This window comes from Mauremys mutica, chromosome 11 (genome assembly GCF_020497125.1).
Source record: "Mauremys mutica isolate MM-2020 ecotype Southern chromosome 11, ASM2049712v1, whole genome shotgun sequence".
In the NCBI taxonomy this organism is placed as follows: domain Eukaryota; kingdom Metazoa; phylum Chordata; order Testudines; family Geoemydidae; genus Mauremys; species Mauremys mutica.
Window position 1 is genome coordinate 13,044,789 of NC_059082.1, and position 18,563 is coordinate 13,063,351.

Here is an 18,563-nt window from a genome sequence, read left to right on the forward strand (position 1 = left end):
AATCCATATCCCCAAGGAGATTATTCACAGCTGGTTGAATGAAACTGAAGAAGGCAGCTCAAACTAGTGAAGAGGAAAATAAGGAACAGAATTCTATCAGCCCACCCCAAAATAAAGGTCCGTCTTTCTCCTTTAAAATACGCTTATAAAAATTATTTTTTACATTGGCTGTAAAAATTAACTTCACATTGAAAGTTTGGCCTACACAAAACCTGTTATTTTAGTTATGCTACAGTCCGCTGGACGTGCTGAAGAGATTGCCATTTAGTGATGATCAGAACCAGGGCGTATGTTTAAAGACAAAGATGGAAAGAAACACAGATGCTTTGATGAGAAGAGACCTAATTTCTTGAGCTGCTGTACTTTAAAATGCCTGTGTAGAGAAAGGACACGGGAAATCTATAGTGTTAATCCTTTTCTGCGAAGGCTGTACATTTGCTTCCCTAGCTGAGATCTATGAATACACAGGGCTTTTGGTAAGGTGTGTATGGATCAATGTACTCATAGCTCCAACCATGAGGGATTTGTCACTAGACGCTACAGGTCCCTTTTCCCTTTGCAGGAAAAAGAGAAAGATAAGGAGAAGACGAAAGAGAAGGACAAAGATTCCAAGGAGAAAGAAAAAGACAAGAAGATGTTAAATGGACACCTCTTCAGTGCAACCCCTACCGTGGGTCCAATCAACTGTTACCACTGTATGAAACCTTTCAACAAAGATTCACACCTCTGTGCAAGTAAGTCGCTTTTTCTTTGTGTTCCACTGTTGGTGGAAAGCCTGTCGGCCAGAATCACGATGCTGGTCATGGATCTTTTGCTTTATTCCCCCTACAAGTTTGAGAATTCTGATCAGGGAGAAGGGAGAACCCGATCTGATTAATGCATCAGCCTTTCACGTCAAGTAGCAAGGGTTCAAATACGACTCTCAAGTGAAATGGAGACTGGTTTTCAGTCTAGTTCATAGCTGATGTTTGGCCCAGTTTACAGGTATGATGCTGTTCAGTGTTGTCATCTGTATCTGTTTAGAGGTTCCAGATCAGGACGGTGGTGTATTACTAGCGCTTGGGACTGAGATAAATTATTAAAGCTTTTGGGGGTGATAAGGAAAGCTAGCTTGGATCATGACTGTTTAGTTTTCCATTTTAACTTCAGGAAAAAGAGAACTCTCTATCCTATCCTTAGCCTACCTCCTGCTTTAGCTCCAGCAAATACTGATTCAGTGTTCCAGTGAGTTCTTGGTGGCAGCAACACAACATTATGAAATTAGAATACACTCACCCTTTTCCCCTTGCATATGTGCATGGTGATGATGATGTGGCTCAGATCAAAGGACTGCCATGTTTCTTTGCAAGCTTAGTCGGTTGTAGCAGTTCTATTTAAACAGCTTTCAGACCTGAGTAAATCCTGTGCTCTAAAGGTTAAGAGTAGTTTCCCCACTCGTTGATACATCTTACCGTGCATTCAGGTGCTTTTGTTGAGGGGAATTTCCAGGTCCCTGAGATGTGCTTACTTCTTGCTGATGAGTCGGGTACAAACTTTGCTGGCCAGAAACAAAAACAAAAAACAGGTAGTTTATTCTCTGCCTAGTAGTAGCTGTTGGCTTTGACTAATGTAGTCTCAAAGGATATGTAGAATATAACGTTGAAAACACTGTATGAACAACAGCTATTTATTGATGCATGCATAGGGTGAGTATTAGAGGGGAAGGCGTATATGTATAAATGCATTAGTGTTGCGAAATATGTAATCAACACTCTCTAGGTATAATGTAGCTAGGCTTGGCCACATTCGATTTTAATCGATAACTGTCAGTAAATGTCAATTTCAGCTGCCACACTGAAATCAAAGAAAAAAAATATCTGTGGGTAACAGTCAGCATGCCGGCAGGGAGCCCTCTGAGTGAGCGAGTGGGTCCATGACAATAAAGCTCTCCTGCCCTGCCTCAGGGCCAACGACACATGATCCCTGCAGGTGCAAGGTGTGGTAGGGATGCAAAGCAGATACCCCTGGCCACGACTGTGAGGAGTCGTCGTCGTCCCTGGCTGCGGAGGTAGCCACCCTGCTGTCTTTGCAGCTGGGAACCCGTTTCTCCTCCTCCTCCTTCCAGTCCTGGCTGGGGTTCTCTTTCTGCTGCACCATGATAACCGCAGCATCCCCCGCACCTTGCAGCCCAAAGTTTTGGGTCCTTTGGTTGCACAGGGACACCTCTTCAGCCCAACTGTCAGCACTGCCCTTAGCCCAACCCTACAGCTGTAAAAATAAAAGTAGCTACAAGTGGAAAAAAATCTTAAAAAATGGGGAGGGGAATCTTAAAACTAAAAATTGATAAAAATCGTCAAAATTAGAAAAAATTGAGTTGTGCTAAACCTAAATGGAACATAGCCAGCACGTTGGCCACTGGGAGATATGGGCGTCTATTTAAATTAGTTTGATGTTCTTGTTCTAGCCCCTAAGCAGAATGTTCTTCATATTACAATCTGCCACGTGAATTCAGGAAGGTTGTCAGACTTAGTTCAGCAGAGACCAAAACAGTCACTCCTTCAGTTTACAGTTCAAAACTGCAAGATATTTAGAAAACTGCCCTGTGCTGTTGATCGCTTGTTATTGAATCAGTGGTCATTTTTATCCTCATGTTTAGAAACAATACAATGTATTTATAAGTACCTCTCCTGGTCGGAAGCAGAGTCCACTGGCTCTCAATGTGGTTTGGCTGCTGATCCTGAGACCTGTTCAGCATGTGCTGCCTTTCCATTGGGAAAGAGGCTCTGGCCCCAAACTACTGCGAAATAGGAAGCTATGAATGGCCTGTTCTCCTAGAGGATGCAGACTGCAACATTCACCCATTTGGCAGGCAGCGCAAGGACAGTCAACTGCAATAGATGACCAGCGTCTAAAAATGTCGGGGGGAGGGAAGGGAACAATAACTAGTTGTATCTCTAGAGTCAGAGGCAGCTTGGCGTTTCCTGAAGGAGAAAAGACAGCAGCACAATTGTACGAAGCCTGGTCCATGTTAACCTGCCAGGAAGTGGAAAATTTTAACAATTATGCTTGCTTTAATCCATCCTCTCCCCTCCTGTGCTTATTTTTTAAATCCTCCCAATCCATTTAGGAGACAAAACATCACCTGCTTTAACTTGTTACATTCTGATGAGCTTAAATTGCTCCAAAAAGTAGCTGTTAATAAATTCCTGACTGTCTGTGGACCTGTGCAGATAGGGATACATGTTCCATGCCTATAAAATTAACCTTGTCCTGGATGTACTTTTATGTGTTGCATTTCCTTTCAATATACAGGTTTAAACTATGCAAGGTTTATTTTAAGTCAGTGGGTCTCAAACTTTTTTTTACTAGCGACCCCTTTCACACAGCAAGCCTCGGAGTGCAACCCCTCCCCCCAATAAACACAATTTTTAATATATTTAACACCATTATAAATGCCAGAGGCAAATGGAGTTTGGGGTGGTGGTTGACAGCTCACGACCCCCCATGTAATAATCCCGTGACCCCCTGAGAGGTCCCGACCCCCAGTTTGAGAACCCCTGTTTTAAGTGAATATGCATGCACACAGCATAGGCTGTGGCACACAATGAACATTGCCTAGGGCCCTGTCCTCATAAAACGAATATAGACACAAAAAAGTAAGATGACTATCACTATCAAACAACGGTATTAAATGTCTTTGCTACGCAATGACCGTAGCTGCTTCCCTGCCGTCCGTCAGTCATGGGCATGCAGAGAGCAAGGGGAAGATTTTCAAAGATACAGATGGGTATCAGGTGCCCAGCTTCCATTTATTTTCCATGGAAGTTGGGTATCTAGCTGCTCTTTGTGCCTTTCAAAATCTCCTCCTACATATGCACATGTGAAATCTCTCTCACCTAAGCACTGTGACTTAATACACATCTGGTGTCCTAGCCAAGAGCCCTAGAACCATAGGCTTAGAAGGGACCGCAAAGGTCATCTACTCCATTGTGCGATGTCCACTGTAAAGGACGCTATAGCTTGGGCAAAAGTTTTGTGTGATTTGTGTTTTTATTTTTTGCTTCGATGGGTGTAAGTAATCCAGCCCTATTTGATTTAGGGCTTGTCTGTACTACCCAACAGGTTGGACTACGGGGGTGCGAATAGCAGTGTGGGCCAGAGTGCTGCATTGTTACTTCCTCGTCTGGACGCTGCAGGCATGAACTAAGATTCCTAGTTCGTGTTAACATAGTTCTCTTCAAACCAGACTTATAATTTATGCCCGCAGTGTCCGCCCGGGGGTGTTATTGTGCAGCATTAGAGGATGTACGGCTAGTCACACCCACCATAGTTTGTACAATGGCACACGGTGCACTGTAGCATACTGTAGATACAGCCTTAAGCTACATCTACACTGCCCACTTTTTCGGCAGCATCTGGGGTACATCCCACATAACTCCCCTAGCACAGGTATAAATAAATAGCATTAAAGCTGGCAAAGCATGGCGTAGGCAAGTAAAGACATGCCTGAAGGGTGTGGGTATGTATGCAAATATGTACCCTATAGGCTCTCTACCCACCAACCTCATGCCTCCTCGTCTACACTGCTAAAAAGAGCAGGGTCCCACTTCTGGTGCCTTCCCTGCCGCAGGAATAGATTCCCCCAGCAAGGGGAAGGCTCTGGCGGCAGAGGTAGTGGAGAAAAGCTTGGGTAGCTTCCTACTGCAGAATGGGAAAGGCTCTGGCAGGGGGAAAGGTTCCACCAGCTCCCCACTGCAGGAGCATTCCCCTTGCACGGGGAAAGGCTCTGGCAAGGGCTCACCCGTCCCCACTGCCTCTCCCCACCAAAACCTTTCACTGACATGTGTAGCTACAGCCCACAGTGTGGATGCAGTCCGTGTAGCTGCATATACATGACATGCTACCACTGGTAATGTGTAGTGTAGGTGTAGCCAACAGCTTCTGTCAAAATTAAAGTAACGTACAGTGTACGTTAGCTCGCTGTAGAACACATGGAATGTTCAGGAGGCCAGATGAAGCCTAAGAATCAAATATTTTTACGGGGTTTTTTGTGTCAGATTAAAGACACACGGGTTTCAGGGGACTTGCTGGTTTGCAGTCCTTGCTTCATTTTGCAACTTGCACAACTCTTTCCAAAGAGAGGAAGTGTCTTGTTTTGGGAAATGGGATGCAGCACATCAGCACGTGAAACTTTTTTGTGAAACCAAAAGCAAGTTGTCATTATGGAGGTGCCAGTAGCAAGTTTATAGTTAACGTTGTGTTGAGTTTTGCACATAAAGCAGAGATTCAGCTTCTTGATTATGTGTCACACTTTCACGTCCATATATTCTGTGTAAAACTGTCGCTGTCTGAATTTTTATTAGGATGATTTGGCTGTTTTTTGTGGCTTTCCTCCATCTTTTTGTTCCTCTTCTGTTAATGGAGCCCTTTGGTTTGTGCGTAGAAGGGACTTTCAGTTGGGGATGATTGCCACGCATGTATTCCAGCCTGCATTATATCAGAGGACACCAGCCAGTTCCCACGTCTCACAAATTAAACCAGTTCCTGATTGTGATGATGATAGTCTGCTGACTCCCTTCTAAAATGACCAATATTCAACAGCAATGGTCCAGAGCAGTGTTTCTCAAACTGGGGTCGCCACTTGTGTAGGGAAAGGCCCTGGCGGGCCAGGCCAGTTTGTTTACTTGCCCCATCCGCAGATAATGCCGATTGCGGCTCCCCCATTGCCACGGTTCGCTGTTCCAGGCCAATGGGAGCTGCTGGAAGCAGTGCAGGCTGAGGGACTTAATGGCTGCCGCTTCCAGCACCTCCCATTGGCCTGGAGCAGCGAACCGCAGCCAGTGGGAGCCGCGATTGGCCAGACCTGCGGATGGGCGAGGTAAACAAACCAGCCCAACCGGCCAGGGGCTTTCCCTACACAAGCGGCGACCGCAGTTTGAGAAACACTGGTCCAGAGTTCTATTGTTCATATGGCACTTGTTGCTTCACATTCCACTCCTTTTCTGCACTAATGGCCACTATTTACTGTGGTAGTTCTTAAGAGAGTAGATTTTTAAAAAACATCTACAATGCTTTGGCCTAGTGTAAGCCAATGTACCTGTGAACTATTCAGATTATTTTTCCAGCTGATTGCTCCAAACATATTGGAAAAAAATAACTTTTTCTTAAAAAAACAAAAAAAAACAAAAAAAAAACCTGGAGATATTATAGATGTTTCTAAAGGTCAATTTTTGAATAATTCTGGGCTTTTTTTTTCCTTTCATTTTTTTTAATGTAAAATACCAGCTTGGGCAAAGCAGAAATTTACCTTCTGTAATTATTAATTGTTTTTTAATTGGGGGGTGACGGGTGCTGAAGAATCTCCCTGCATGGCTGAAACTTGTTGCTGGTCCAGAATTTCCATATAAAAGCATCCAGTGACTTTTGCACCAGTTAAAGTGAATTAATAATTGCTGCCTGGCCAGCTCCCAGCTCCTATCTTGTCCTAAAGTGCTTGGGTTTTTATTGTAGAGATCAGCTGAGGAAGTGACGTTTGAGTCTGGATTTGGTTTAGGTTAGGGTTTGAAATACAGGTTCAAAGCCAAATCAGGGCTTGAGTTTGAATTTGACGGCACTGAAATCTCACAAGCTCTTCTGACAGGATGTCCGTTCCAGGACAGCAGAAATCTCAATTATCACTTCAAAGGTTTTTTTTTCTCCTGCTGATGATAGCTCATCTCAATTGATTGGACTCTTACAGTTGGTATGCGTACTTCCACCTTTTCATGTTCTCTGTATGTATAAATATCTTCTGTCTGTGTGTTCTGTTCTATGCGTCTGAAAAAGTGAGCTGTAGCCCACGAAAGCTTGTGCTGAAATAAATTTGTTAGTCTCTAAGGTGCCACAAGTACTCATGTACTTTTTGAGAAATCTTATGGTGGTGGTTATCTTATTAGAAATCTAGTCATTTGAGAATTCTTGAGACTTTTTTGCCATCATATGTGGTGGGAAAATCACAGTATTATCTGTTTTTGAGAGATTTTTAGCTCCATTGGAGCTAGGCCCAGAATCAGAATTGGAGGGGCAGATTTGACTCAAGGGAATCCAATCGTACCCCACCTTCAGAAATGCTAAGGGAATCAGCTTTAGAGATATACCTCTCTCTTAGAGCTGGAAGGGACCCTGAAAGGTCATTGAGTCCAGCCCCCTGCCTTCACTAGCAGGACTAAGTACTGATTTTGCCCCAGATCCCTAGGTGGCCCCGTCAGGGATTGAACTCCCAATAGGGAGTGGGAGGGGTGGATGGGGGGGGGTCCCAGGGGAGCGGTTACAGTCAGGAGGAGGCGGTCAGGGGACAAGGAGCGTGGGGAGGATTAGATGGGTCGGGGGTTCTGAGGGGGACAGGAGGGGGCCGGGGCCAGGCTGCTTGTGGAGGCACAGCCCACCACTGCACTAAGGGGATGGCAACTCATTGTAAAAGCATTTTCTGTCTAGACAGTGTATAAAACAGAAGTGGCACTAGCCTTGTAAGAGACTTCCCAACCTGCTAACTAGAGTATGTATAAGAAACCTTACATGTGTTCAACCTCAGATGAGTTCTGACTTTTCATGTCCTGACAGCCTAGTAGGATTGCTGTGATGGCAATGCTTTCAGGCCAGAGCAAGTCTCAACTCCCCCAGGGGCATCACGTCACTCAATTCAAGAGCATCATTAAGCAGCAAGATGAGGGATTCTTGACCAGTTCTCCTGTGGCTGTGAGGAATATAGGATATGTTACTACAACCAGGAGCAAGGAAAATGGGGTGTTGTATCAAACAGGAAGGACAGGGTTTCCGAGGCAAGAAAAAGGTAGAAAGTTCTCTAGGTCCGTTGCATTTTTTCCCTTGATCCGAGCTATGATAGTCTTAATGTTTTTACACAGCACGGCAGGTTTTTGTCTGTCTCTTTCACATATACAGGAAACTGTGGGAAGTCAACAAAAGAGCATAAACCCTAACGCCCATTACCGCTGTCAGAGACACATTCACATGCACATCCGTTCATTTAGCAGACACGTATCTGTGAATTTAATGATGATTTGCAGATTTTTGTTTGTTCGTTCAGGGGGTTTGCTATTTCTGGCTTTTAAATATAGTTTGCAAACTAAATATTTAAAATGAATTTCCCTGAATAGACAAAAGTGACCAGGTATATTTGCTGGATCTAGTTATATTGAATTTCATCTGAATGTTTTTAGGTTGGGGATTTTCAAGGAGTTAGTAACCAAAATCCCATTATAAATCAGTGTGTGATGGACCTGTAACTCCCTGTGTAGAGCCCAGCCTTAATGGACAGCTTATCTCCAGGATGATTAGGACAAAATCTGATGCACTGAGTGATTGGCTGACTCAGGGCATCAGGACTGGGATGTGGAGCTTTTTCACCTCCAGGTCGCTGGGTCATGTGCAAGCCGGATGTGTATTAAGTAGTGAGTTGAGAGTTGTTACCCTTGGAACATATCAGTGGCCCATATGAAATGAACTGATGAGTTCAGTCTCGGTGGACAAGAGTCTAAGTGTCAAACCCAGTATCCTGACTCTCATTCCTGTTACCTTCTTTGGCGTCTCTGCAGAGTGATGGAAGATATAAATATAAAAGTGTGATCCTTTTTCACACGTGTGCAATATTTTTTTCTCTGTTCCTTTTCTGCATCTGGTTTCCTGTCATTCTTGCTCTAATTAAGAAGATATTTGTGTTTAAGGAGAATCTTTTGCTGTTATAATCAACCCCTCCTTCTGCTTGCCTGGGAAGTCATAAATCTTCAGTCATGTCCCTAGTTGTTCAGTGGCTCCTGTTCACCCTCTTATTTTTCATCTAAAGAATAACAAGCATCTTTGTGTAATTTCAGGCATAGTATGCCATTGATTTTTAAGCAGAACTCCCAATCAATTGAAATCTGTGGGGAAATCTTCTTAATAATCATTATATCGCCTAATTATCATGGAAGGCAGCACATTTGGCAATATCTAGAGCTGCTCTTCTAGTTTGAGTGGAAGTGAAAATCCCTAATTACCCCAGGGTCTCGCATAGAAATGTAAGAGGAAATCAAAAGGCAAACTTCTTCCGACCTGACTTTTTGTGTTTTTTTTTTCCCATTTTGCAGACTGCAATGCAATTGTTCACAAAGGCTGTAAGGAGAGTCTCGCATCCTGTGCAAAAGTCAAAATGAAGGTGAGAGGTTTCATGTCGTGCTGAACATGACATTTATTTTGAAGTGTTTTAGCATACAGACATCTTTTGCAACATGTGCAGGAATGGAATTTCCAGTCTGCTGTGCATAATGTCAGAATCCCTTGTTATGGGGGATCATTCTCCTAAACTCTCCTGAAATTTATGATACTCGCCCAAATTGTAGATTAATTCTGCTTCCCTTGTCTGATGTGAATAGGGAAAAATCATATTCTAGGTTTTGTAAAATGCAGCTCTGTTTGTTCAAAGCCAAGGGAAGACAGGGATGGGGACAAGTGGTGGAGGAAGGGGGAAACAAGGACTGGGATATGGAGCCGAGCACAGGAGAGGGGGAGGAGGTTGCTCATCTCCCTCTAGTGACTGTCCCATATAAAGGATGACAACCTACTACTGCTGTGAGTTACCATGTGAGCCCAAGTGACAGGTCTGTGCTGTGGATCTAAAGACTCCAGCAGTGCTGCTGATCATATATATATATATATATGGGAGTCAATATGGTTCCACAATATAGAATTTGTTTTCTAGATGTGATTTAAAAAAAACACTAGGAAATTACATACAAAAAAGCCTACTGTATAAGAACATTATGGTTGAAAATTCAAGCACTTATAAGTTAGTAAATGCCAGAATTAAGGTTTGCCCTCTGCAAACTTAACTTGCCCTCTTGTGTATATGCATTATGATACAGTCTTTATATGATCCACAGGACCCCTGCTTCATTCAGTGCAGAGGATGGACAGTGCTCAGGAAATTAATCAGAGTTGTGTAGTTAGTGTGGCAGCTGTAGGTAGGACTCCTGCTTCATTTGTTGTAGAACTTGGAAGGTGTGTTGAGAATGAGGCTGTGGACTGCAAGAAGAGGAAGGATAGTCTTGTTGTTTAGTCATTCAAATGCCACCCTGTCTCTGCCACAGAGTTCCTTTGTGATGCTAGACAAGTCACTTAAACCAAACTTTTCTAACGTAACCCCCTTGTCCTTCCCTTTCTTGGTGCCTTACTTGAGATCCTGAGGTCTGATTTGCAGAAGTACAGCTGAAGTCAGTGGGAGCTCTGTTCTGAAGATACACAGGGCTATGTTCTCTGAAGATCAGGCTACGGGCATCTCAAATCAGATACCCACAATTAATGGACACTTTTGACATTACTGCTTCTGTGCCTTAGTTTCCCATCAATAAAACAGTAAAAAAGAATTGAGTAAACTAATCTAACCTACACTCCATATTCCCCAACTCAGAAGAGTTTGCCCATATTTACCCTTGACTACACTACTGGGAGTAATAATGCCTTACCTCATGGGGTGCGTGAAGATCAACTAATTAACATTTGTGAAACACTCAGGTACTACATTGAAAAGGCCATCAGGAGATTAATGCTTCTCTATACAGAGTAGGGTTTGAATAGCGTGCAGTAATCACAGCGTGGAGCCATGCATTGAACAATGAGGGTAAAACAGATATTGAATAGCAGTTTGTTAATGGAGCACCTCTTGTCCTGTGCATCTCCATGTGACCGGAGTGAGCATGTACCATCCTCACTGAGCATGCTGCAGCCAAGGGCTGCACTGATTTCCCCTGCTATTGCTCTTCCTGGTACCAGGGGCCGCTGTGGCTGTGGGCACAGGAACCCAGAGCAGAAAGATGCTCTCTTCTGTGCCCTCCACTCTTCCCTGGCAGCAGAGAGAGGAGCCAGACCTGGGTGTGGTGGGTACGGTGAGCAGGGAGATTGGGATGAGGTTGCAATGAAATATAGAATAGCTTCCCAGTCTGCGAGCACCGTCCATCCTGTGCATTGAACGAGGCATGGATCCTATAGAAAAAAATAGCATCTGATCCTGTAACTAGACTAAAACATAATGCATGTGCACCATGGAGCCAAATTAAGGTCACATGGACAACCTTAATTTTGGCATTTTTTAACTTTTAAGTGCTAGACTTTGCAACTTTAATATTCTTTCAAGGCAGTTTTTGTATGTTAATACAGATGAGCACCTCTGACTGGAATTCACGGTTGTCCCATGTGCGGGGAGCCCCCTTCCCATCCTGGTTCGCCAAGCCATCATGCTCTTGTTCAAGGCTTTTGCTCCTGTCTTTAAATCATAAGTTGTTTGAGGCAAGGACTGTGTTCACTGTGCTGAGCACATTGTTACATTGAACAGCTAGTCACTACAGTTATGTATACGGTTCCCTCAGTGATCCTTTTGGCTTTAATACACTTAGCTATCTAGCAATATCAGAACTCTATCAGCATTATTGTCTCCCTATTTTACTTCTGATTGTAAATATTTCTCCATATTTGATTACATACCTTGTAATGGCTTGGACCGTATCACCATGCTGAAGATAATGCTGCTTGTAGATAGCCAGGGCACAGTATCTGGGATCTAAGCTGTTCTGAGGGAACTCAGAATGGCGTTACTGCATAATTAAAATAAGGTGTCTGTGGATATACATAGCCTTTTATTTATGTTGAGCAGGAAAAATTAAACCTCTTTTTTTCTTTCAGATACAAAAGGGGATGCTTCAGGCACACGATACCTCTTCGTTACCCACAGTAATTATGAGAAACAAAAGTAAGAAGCCGTTTCTTCCCTCTTTTCTGGTATAGCTCCCTAAAAGTTGCTATTTTTCATTGTATTCAGTATAATCTTTTACCATCATGTTCAACTGTTATCCATTTCAGTACAATGAAAGAGAAAACATGTTAGGATACAGAAGTAAAGTGATTATATCCTGTGTGATAAGCAACGTTTGGGATTTTAGAGGCATTGCTCATGTTGTGCAAATGGTTGGCCCAGTTCTGTGGTACCCATATAATCTTATGCAGATACAAGCTATGGAAGAAAGAGGCCATGTTTTCCGTATTGGAGACAGTATTTTTAGTGATCCAGCTCTTTTCTGGTGGTTACACAATGCAATGGCACTAGAATTTGGCTGTAGCTGGCCAGCTGAGAATTCTCCTGGAGTAAGTGAACTCTCAGCTGGAAAGAAGATATCAGAGGTGTTCCCTGGGTTATTCATAAACTGGGAGAATATTTAAAACAACATTGAACTGAGTGTTTTGTTCAATGGGGAAGTTAAAATGGAAGGAGTCATTCCAAACTGGGCCATTTAAGTAAGCTGCTCTTGTCAGATGGACCAGCAGCACCGCTGTGGGAAAGAAAAAAGAGGGAGTGAGATGCAGGGGCTAGTGATGATGCGGAGATATGACCAAGCCCTTCTACATAACTGGATGGTCTTTCTCTCTGCATTCTGTGAACTGATGGATAGTCAGAAACTCAGTCCTAAGTGGGGTCAGGGCAAATTGAGGATTGTAAGAGCTCGAAGGAGGTGATAAGAGCACCAAGACGAGTTGCTGTGACTGTTTCAGTCATTTTGTAATAAAGTTCTGCTCAGCTTCCCATGACAGTGTTTCTGGGCTTGTGTATTCCACCCAACCATCTCGTCCAGCAGGCAGTACAGTGAGGGGTCAAAGGTCTTTCCTTCCCCCATTAGGAAAGCCTGGTGTTCCGTTTGGTGCTCTGGTCACCAATTCCCTGCACAGGAACACAAGTGAACCATTGAACAGTCTCACAGAAGATGATGACTGATTGTTTACCTTGTTCGTTTTTACCTATATTGCCACAGAAGTTATTTATACTTAAGAATATTGTGTCTTAAGAGTTTGGAACTGCCCAGATAGGTCAAACAAATATAAATTACATTGGTGTTCAGTGTAGGCTCCAGAATTACCTGGGGACTACTTCTGAAGTCTTACTCAGGCAGAACTACTCAAGTGAATGGAAATTATGCCCTGAGCAGGGATTTCAGGAATGGGCCCTGTGTTAACAAACCAGTAAAGACAGAGAATGAGGCTAGATTTCAATGGAGCTATAACAGTTGATACCAGCTGAAGATCGGCCCCTGATTATTTTTAAGCAAAGAGGAAGTGAATTGTTAGAACCTTGCTTTGTCGAGTCATCATAGTAAGTTTAGCAAGGAGTTTGGATGCTGTTTCTTATCAGATATCTGGCATTTCTCTTCTAGCCTCACAACCTAAGGAGCGCCCTCGGTCTGCAATACTTGCCCCTGATGAAAACACAGTCACCTCAATATTCAATAACAGGAGATCACAGCAGACCACAACACTTTCAAAAAGCGTCTCAATACAGAACATTGCAGGGTAAGCCTGTGCGTGTACAGTATGCATAGTGTAAACAGCCTACATTATTCCCCACATTTTGTTAGGAATACATTTATGGGTGTGTGTCACATATATTCTATCACCACATATGCAGAAAAACAAATACTATATACTGTCTGAGGAAAGGGGTGAAGATGCAGTTGCTGTGGGAACTATAACTTCAAATTTCCTGTGTGTTGGGAATTATTAAAATTTTCAACAGTTTGCATGTAATGCAGCCATTCAGAACTCAAGCTAGGAAAAGCTCCATACCATCACACATCATCATGCATTTTGTATTTATGTATAAAATAATTACACACACACAGAGTGCTGCTATACATAAAGAGTTTCCATGATCATTCATTCTCTCTTCCATTTTCCCTAACACCAGTGATTTTAGAAAACCCTGTTGGATGTGTGTTTGCAGAGCTGTGAAGGGGGAAATTATCAAAAGGCTCAGTTTAGAAAAACATCCACAAGATTAACTGCTTATCCAAATGTTAGATGAATTTCATTCAGCTAGAACTTTGCATGTACAGACTCTCTTGAGAGATTTCCGATATTCCTCAGCATTAGCTGGGCTGGAAAAACAGTACCTTGAAAATAAGGCGTTGGAATGGCAATACAAAAATGAAACTTAATTAAATTAAGTTTACCAAACTCTTTCAGACCTCAAATATTCACTTCAGGTTTTAGGGAAATGATTATTTCAGTTAGAAATGTAGATGATCCAGTTTGTTGAGCCCTAATTTGTAGTTATTAGCACTATACATAAAGTATATAAATACATGCGCACACAACACATATACTTGTGCATAATCGGCAACATTTAGTGCAGCTTTTAGTTTTATTTAAAATTATATTTGTTTTATGTACTTTAAAAAGTGATTGATTTGAGTTTTGGAGTCCTGAATGGGGTTCTGCGTTTCCTTTTTTCTGCAGAGTTGGTAATGATGAAAACATGATACAGACCTGGAAATACCTGTCACAATCAACAGACTCTTTACATAAAATCAGCCGGGTGAATGAATCCACGGAGTCGCTAACTGATGAAGGTAAGAGATCCCAGTGTATTCGTACACAGACATCTTGCATCCGAAGAAGTGGGTATTGACCCACGAAAGCTCATGCAGCAAAACATCTGTTAGTCTATAAGGTGCCACAGGATTCTTTGCAGTTCGTACACAGACAGACACATCCCCAGCAAATGGATGGTTTCAACATTGATTTTTAGAAACACTAAATCCTTTAAAAGTGTTTTGATATCAGATTTTTTTTTCTTTGCTGGAAGATTTGAAGCTTATTTACATAAGAGAAAGTACAAAAAAAACAAGGGCCCCATATAGTAATTTCTTTATAGGCTAGAGCATTTTAGCATATTCTAAGTGGGGAAAAAATATGAAGCATTTCATTTACATTTGAGTTATGTGGCCTGTGTTTATAGTTCAGAGGTACACCTTCCTCCCCATCTTTCATGCTTTCTCTGTTCTTCCAGTCTATTTGTACATCTACATAGCCCTATATATTTTACTTTTTTCATACTGGCAGGTTCAAAATATATTTTAATTTTTTTTTAGTTAAATTCATGAATCCAATATACATCAAACCAAAAAATGAAGTTATTTTTTAAGCAAGGAGTGCTCTAGGATATAACTAGTCCTTAAACATTTTATATCTTAGCCAACACTGGCCCGAAAAGTACAACATGGTTTTAATTCATTAGGAACCGAACAGAGGACACGATGACGGAGAATTTTCCAAATTGCCAGGAATCCTCACGTGTTGTGTCCAGGCAACAAATGAACAATTTTTTTCTAAAATGTACATAATCTTCAGTTCCAGGCACATCAATTATTGCTTTCTAAGCTTGAAAATACAGATTTCACAAAGCACTCCTTAACAGTTCTGTTAATTTACTGAAGTAAACAAAGGAGGGCAAATTGCATATTAATTACCATGCCATTACATGGTAGATAACTGGTTCTTGCTTGTCTTGTAAACCGGAGTTCAGTATACATGATAATTGTGGACTTGTTTAGTCCAACTAGCAAGTAACCTATAAAAATAGTTTGTGTTGTTTCGTACTTACCCAGTAAAATTCAATATAATTGTTTCCATGTCAGTAAAGGAGAGTGGATATAATGTTTGTGGCATTCAGAACAAAGCCTAAATCTGTAGAATAGGCAATGGGAATTTCAAATGGGACCAGATATCTGTTTATGGTGCTTTTATGCAGGTGCAGACATGAATGAAGGACAGCTCATGGGGGACTTCGAGATGGACTCCAAGCAGCTGGAGGCAGAATCCTGGAGTCAAGTAGTGGACAGCAAGTTTTTGAAGCAGCATAAGAAGGATGTCGTCAAGCGGCAAGATGTCATATATGGTGAGATATTTATTGGTTAAAGAGAAGTGATCCAATTTAGTTTGTAGAAACCTCTAGGTTTGGATGGTCTGTTCATATTTTTTAGTTTGTGACTAATTTGGAAATTTTAAGTCAAAGGGAGTTTGCCATTGACTTCACTGGGGCCAGAATTTCGCTCTTGGTGCTTACTGGAAATGAAGATCTCCAATGCCATCTTAGTAAGCTTTGGAATTCTGGATTTCACTTACCTTGAACAAATTCCATCTCCTGGTTTGTCTGGTGATGACCTTTATACACAGTTACAAGTAACTGACTACTCTGTACTCATGGGTATTAGCATCTTCTCCCCCTTGATAGAAGAGTCCGCTTTTGCTGCACAGAAAAATAACTATATTGAGAGGAGCAACATGGTGTTTTGGTATTATCTGTCCTTCTGCAGTGTTCAGATTCCAGCACAATGGTCCCCAAACTTTTTACCTCGCCCCACTCCCGCCCCCCTTGCCCTCTGCCCTCCCGCCCCAGCTGCCGTTGGGAGCCGGGTGCCGAGGCTGGGGGCCAAGTCTGTGCCTGGAAGCAGAGCCGCAGCTGGGCTGGAACTGGGAGCAGAGCCACAGCCGGTCCAGGGGCCAAGGCTGGGGGTGGGGCTGTGAGCTGGGGCCAGAGCAGGGTGGGGTGGCCCTCCCTCCTCCCCTGTGTGGGGCTGGCCCAGACCCCACTTCATGCTCTACCCCTCCCGAACGTTCCTCCACGCCCCCCCAGAGGGGCAGGTCCCACAGTTTGGGGACCAGTGTTCTAGCAGTAATGAGAGCGAGCACTTGTTACTATAAACAGTAGGGGGAGGGCTGATCCACCCCAAGCGATGCCCTACCATGCACTTTGAAAAGAAAAAAATATTTTCACATTGATAATCTAATCAGTAACTATTAAGAGGCAAGAAAAGAATGAAATTGGTATATACCAATGGTATTGGGAAGCCCAAAGTGTTGCATTTAATGTATTACAGACTGTTTCCCCCTGAGTTCATATGTATAAATCCCAGTAATACTAGTGCAAGTAACACACACGTCAGAATGGGGAATTATGACCCCATAGCACTTCATTACATCGTTAGCTTCTATGAGCCCTTCTAACCAGCTAGATCTGGTAAGTGCCTTTCCTTGGCTTAGCAATGCCAAGTACTCTGGGTTGATACAACGCCTTGTCCTAGAAGATAGTAATAATGACTCCTGTGCTTCCTGTGTTGGACCTGTCCTTGTCTCATGCAGAGCTGATGCAGACAGAGATGCATCACGTCCGCACTCTGAAGATCATGAGTGATGTGTACAGCAGGGGGATGATGCAAGAGTTGCAGTTTGAACAGCAAATGGTGGAAAAGGTCTTTCCTTGCCTGGATGACTTGCTGAACATCCACAACCAGTTCTTCCAGCGGATTCTGGAGAGGAAGAAAGAGTCCCTGGTGGACAAAAGTGAAAAGAACTTTGTTATCAAGAGGATAGGAGACATCCTGGTGAATCAGGTGAGTGGTGAGACACCCCTGCATGCTCTGAGCACAAGACTGCAAGCCAGGAACTCCTGAATTACAATTCTCTCTCTTAGGGCAGGTCTACGCTTAAAAGGCTGCATTGGTGCAGCTGCACTGCTGTAGTACTTTAATGAAGATGCTCTACGCTGATGGGAGAGCTCTCTGCTGTCAGTGTAGTTAATCCACCTGAGCAAGAGGCGGTAGCTCCATCAGTAGGAGACGCCCTCCTATTGACATAGCGCTGACTACACCAGTGCTTAGGTCGCTGTGGATTTTTCACACACCCTGAGCGACATAGTTATTTATACTGAAGTAGTTCTGTAGTATAGACCTGCCCTTATGCTGTCTTATTAGTGGCCTAAGGTGAGTTGCATCAGCTCTTCGGGTACGTCTACCCAGCAAAGAAAAACCCATGTCTGGCCCGTGCCAGCCGACTCCGGCTTGTGGGGCTCAGGCTGTGGGGCTGTTTCATTGCTGTGTAGACGTCTGGGCTCCAGCCCAAGCTCCAGGTCTAGGATCCTATGGGGTGGGAGGGCCCCAGAGCTCGGGTTCCAGCCCGAGGCTGGAAGTCAGCACAGCAATGGAACAGCACCTGAGCCAGAGTCGGCTGGCACAGGCCAGCCGTGGGTTTTCCTTTGCTGCGTAGTCATCTCCTTTGTGCCTCCGCTTCCCTACTGATACAACAGAGATGACAATAATTGTGCATCTTTGTAAAGTGCTTTGAGATTTTCAGGTGAAAGGGTTGATGTCTGGTTTGATGCCTGCTTTGTTTGTTCATGCCACATGAGCAGAAAAGCACCAGCGCTGGTTACAGTACAGTCCGTCATTTATTGCACTAAGCCTGGAAGCAGGGGACCTGGATTCCATTTCCTGGGGCTGCTGCTGATTTGCTGTGTGACCCCGGGCAAGCTGCTTCCCACCTCTGTAGTTCTTCTCTCCCCCACCCCCGCTTTGTCCATCTTGTCTCTTTGGAGTGCCAGCTCTTTGTGGTAGGGTCTCTCACTCTGGGTTTATACCGCGCCGAGTCTCCGTTCTGAAAATTCCACAGATTTCGTTTTTTGAAAGCTACACTTCGGGCTACATTTATACTGCCAGTGTAGCCGTCCTTTTTCAGTGACGGACGGTGGGTGATGCCAAGTAATTGATCCCAAGGACTCAGTGTGGGGGCTCTAAGTTTGTTCATGTCTTGCAGTTTTCCGGTGAGACTGGGGAGCGAATGAAGAGAACGTACGGCAAATTCTGCGGGCACCACAACGAGGCTGTAAATTATTTCAAAGACCTGCAGTCAAAAGAGAAGCGGTTTCAGGCATTCATCAAGGTAGGCAGTGGTGG

General features: G+C 43.4%; 1 protein-coding gene across 2 annotated transcripts in view; it reads left to right on the forward strand.

The window, feature by feature from the left end:
* The window catches only part of AKAP13 (A-kinase anchoring protein 13), a 123,163-nt gene that overhangs the window by 75,840 nt on the left and 28,760 nt on the right, over positions 1 to 18,563 (forward strand). For both annotated transcript variants that reach the window (XM_044978947.1, XM_044978946.1), the window contains exons 13-20: positions 563 to 734; positions 9,102 to 9,169; positions 11,689 to 11,755; positions 13,209 to 13,344; positions 14,290 to 14,402; positions 15,584 to 15,730; positions 16,975 to 17,225; positions 18,424 to 18,549. In XM_044978947.1, coding sequence (XP_044834882.1) covers positions 563 to 734; positions 9,102 to 9,169; positions 11,689 to 11,755; positions 13,209 to 13,344; positions 14,290 to 14,402; positions 15,584 to 15,730; positions 16,975 to 17,225; positions 18,424 to 18,549 — 1,080 coding nt within the window. The remainder of the gene's footprint in view (positions 1 to 562; positions 735 to 9,101; positions 9,170 to 11,688; positions 11,756 to 13,208; positions 13,345 to 14,289; positions 14,403 to 15,583; positions 15,731 to 16,974; positions 17,226 to 18,423; positions 18,550 to 18,563) is intronic.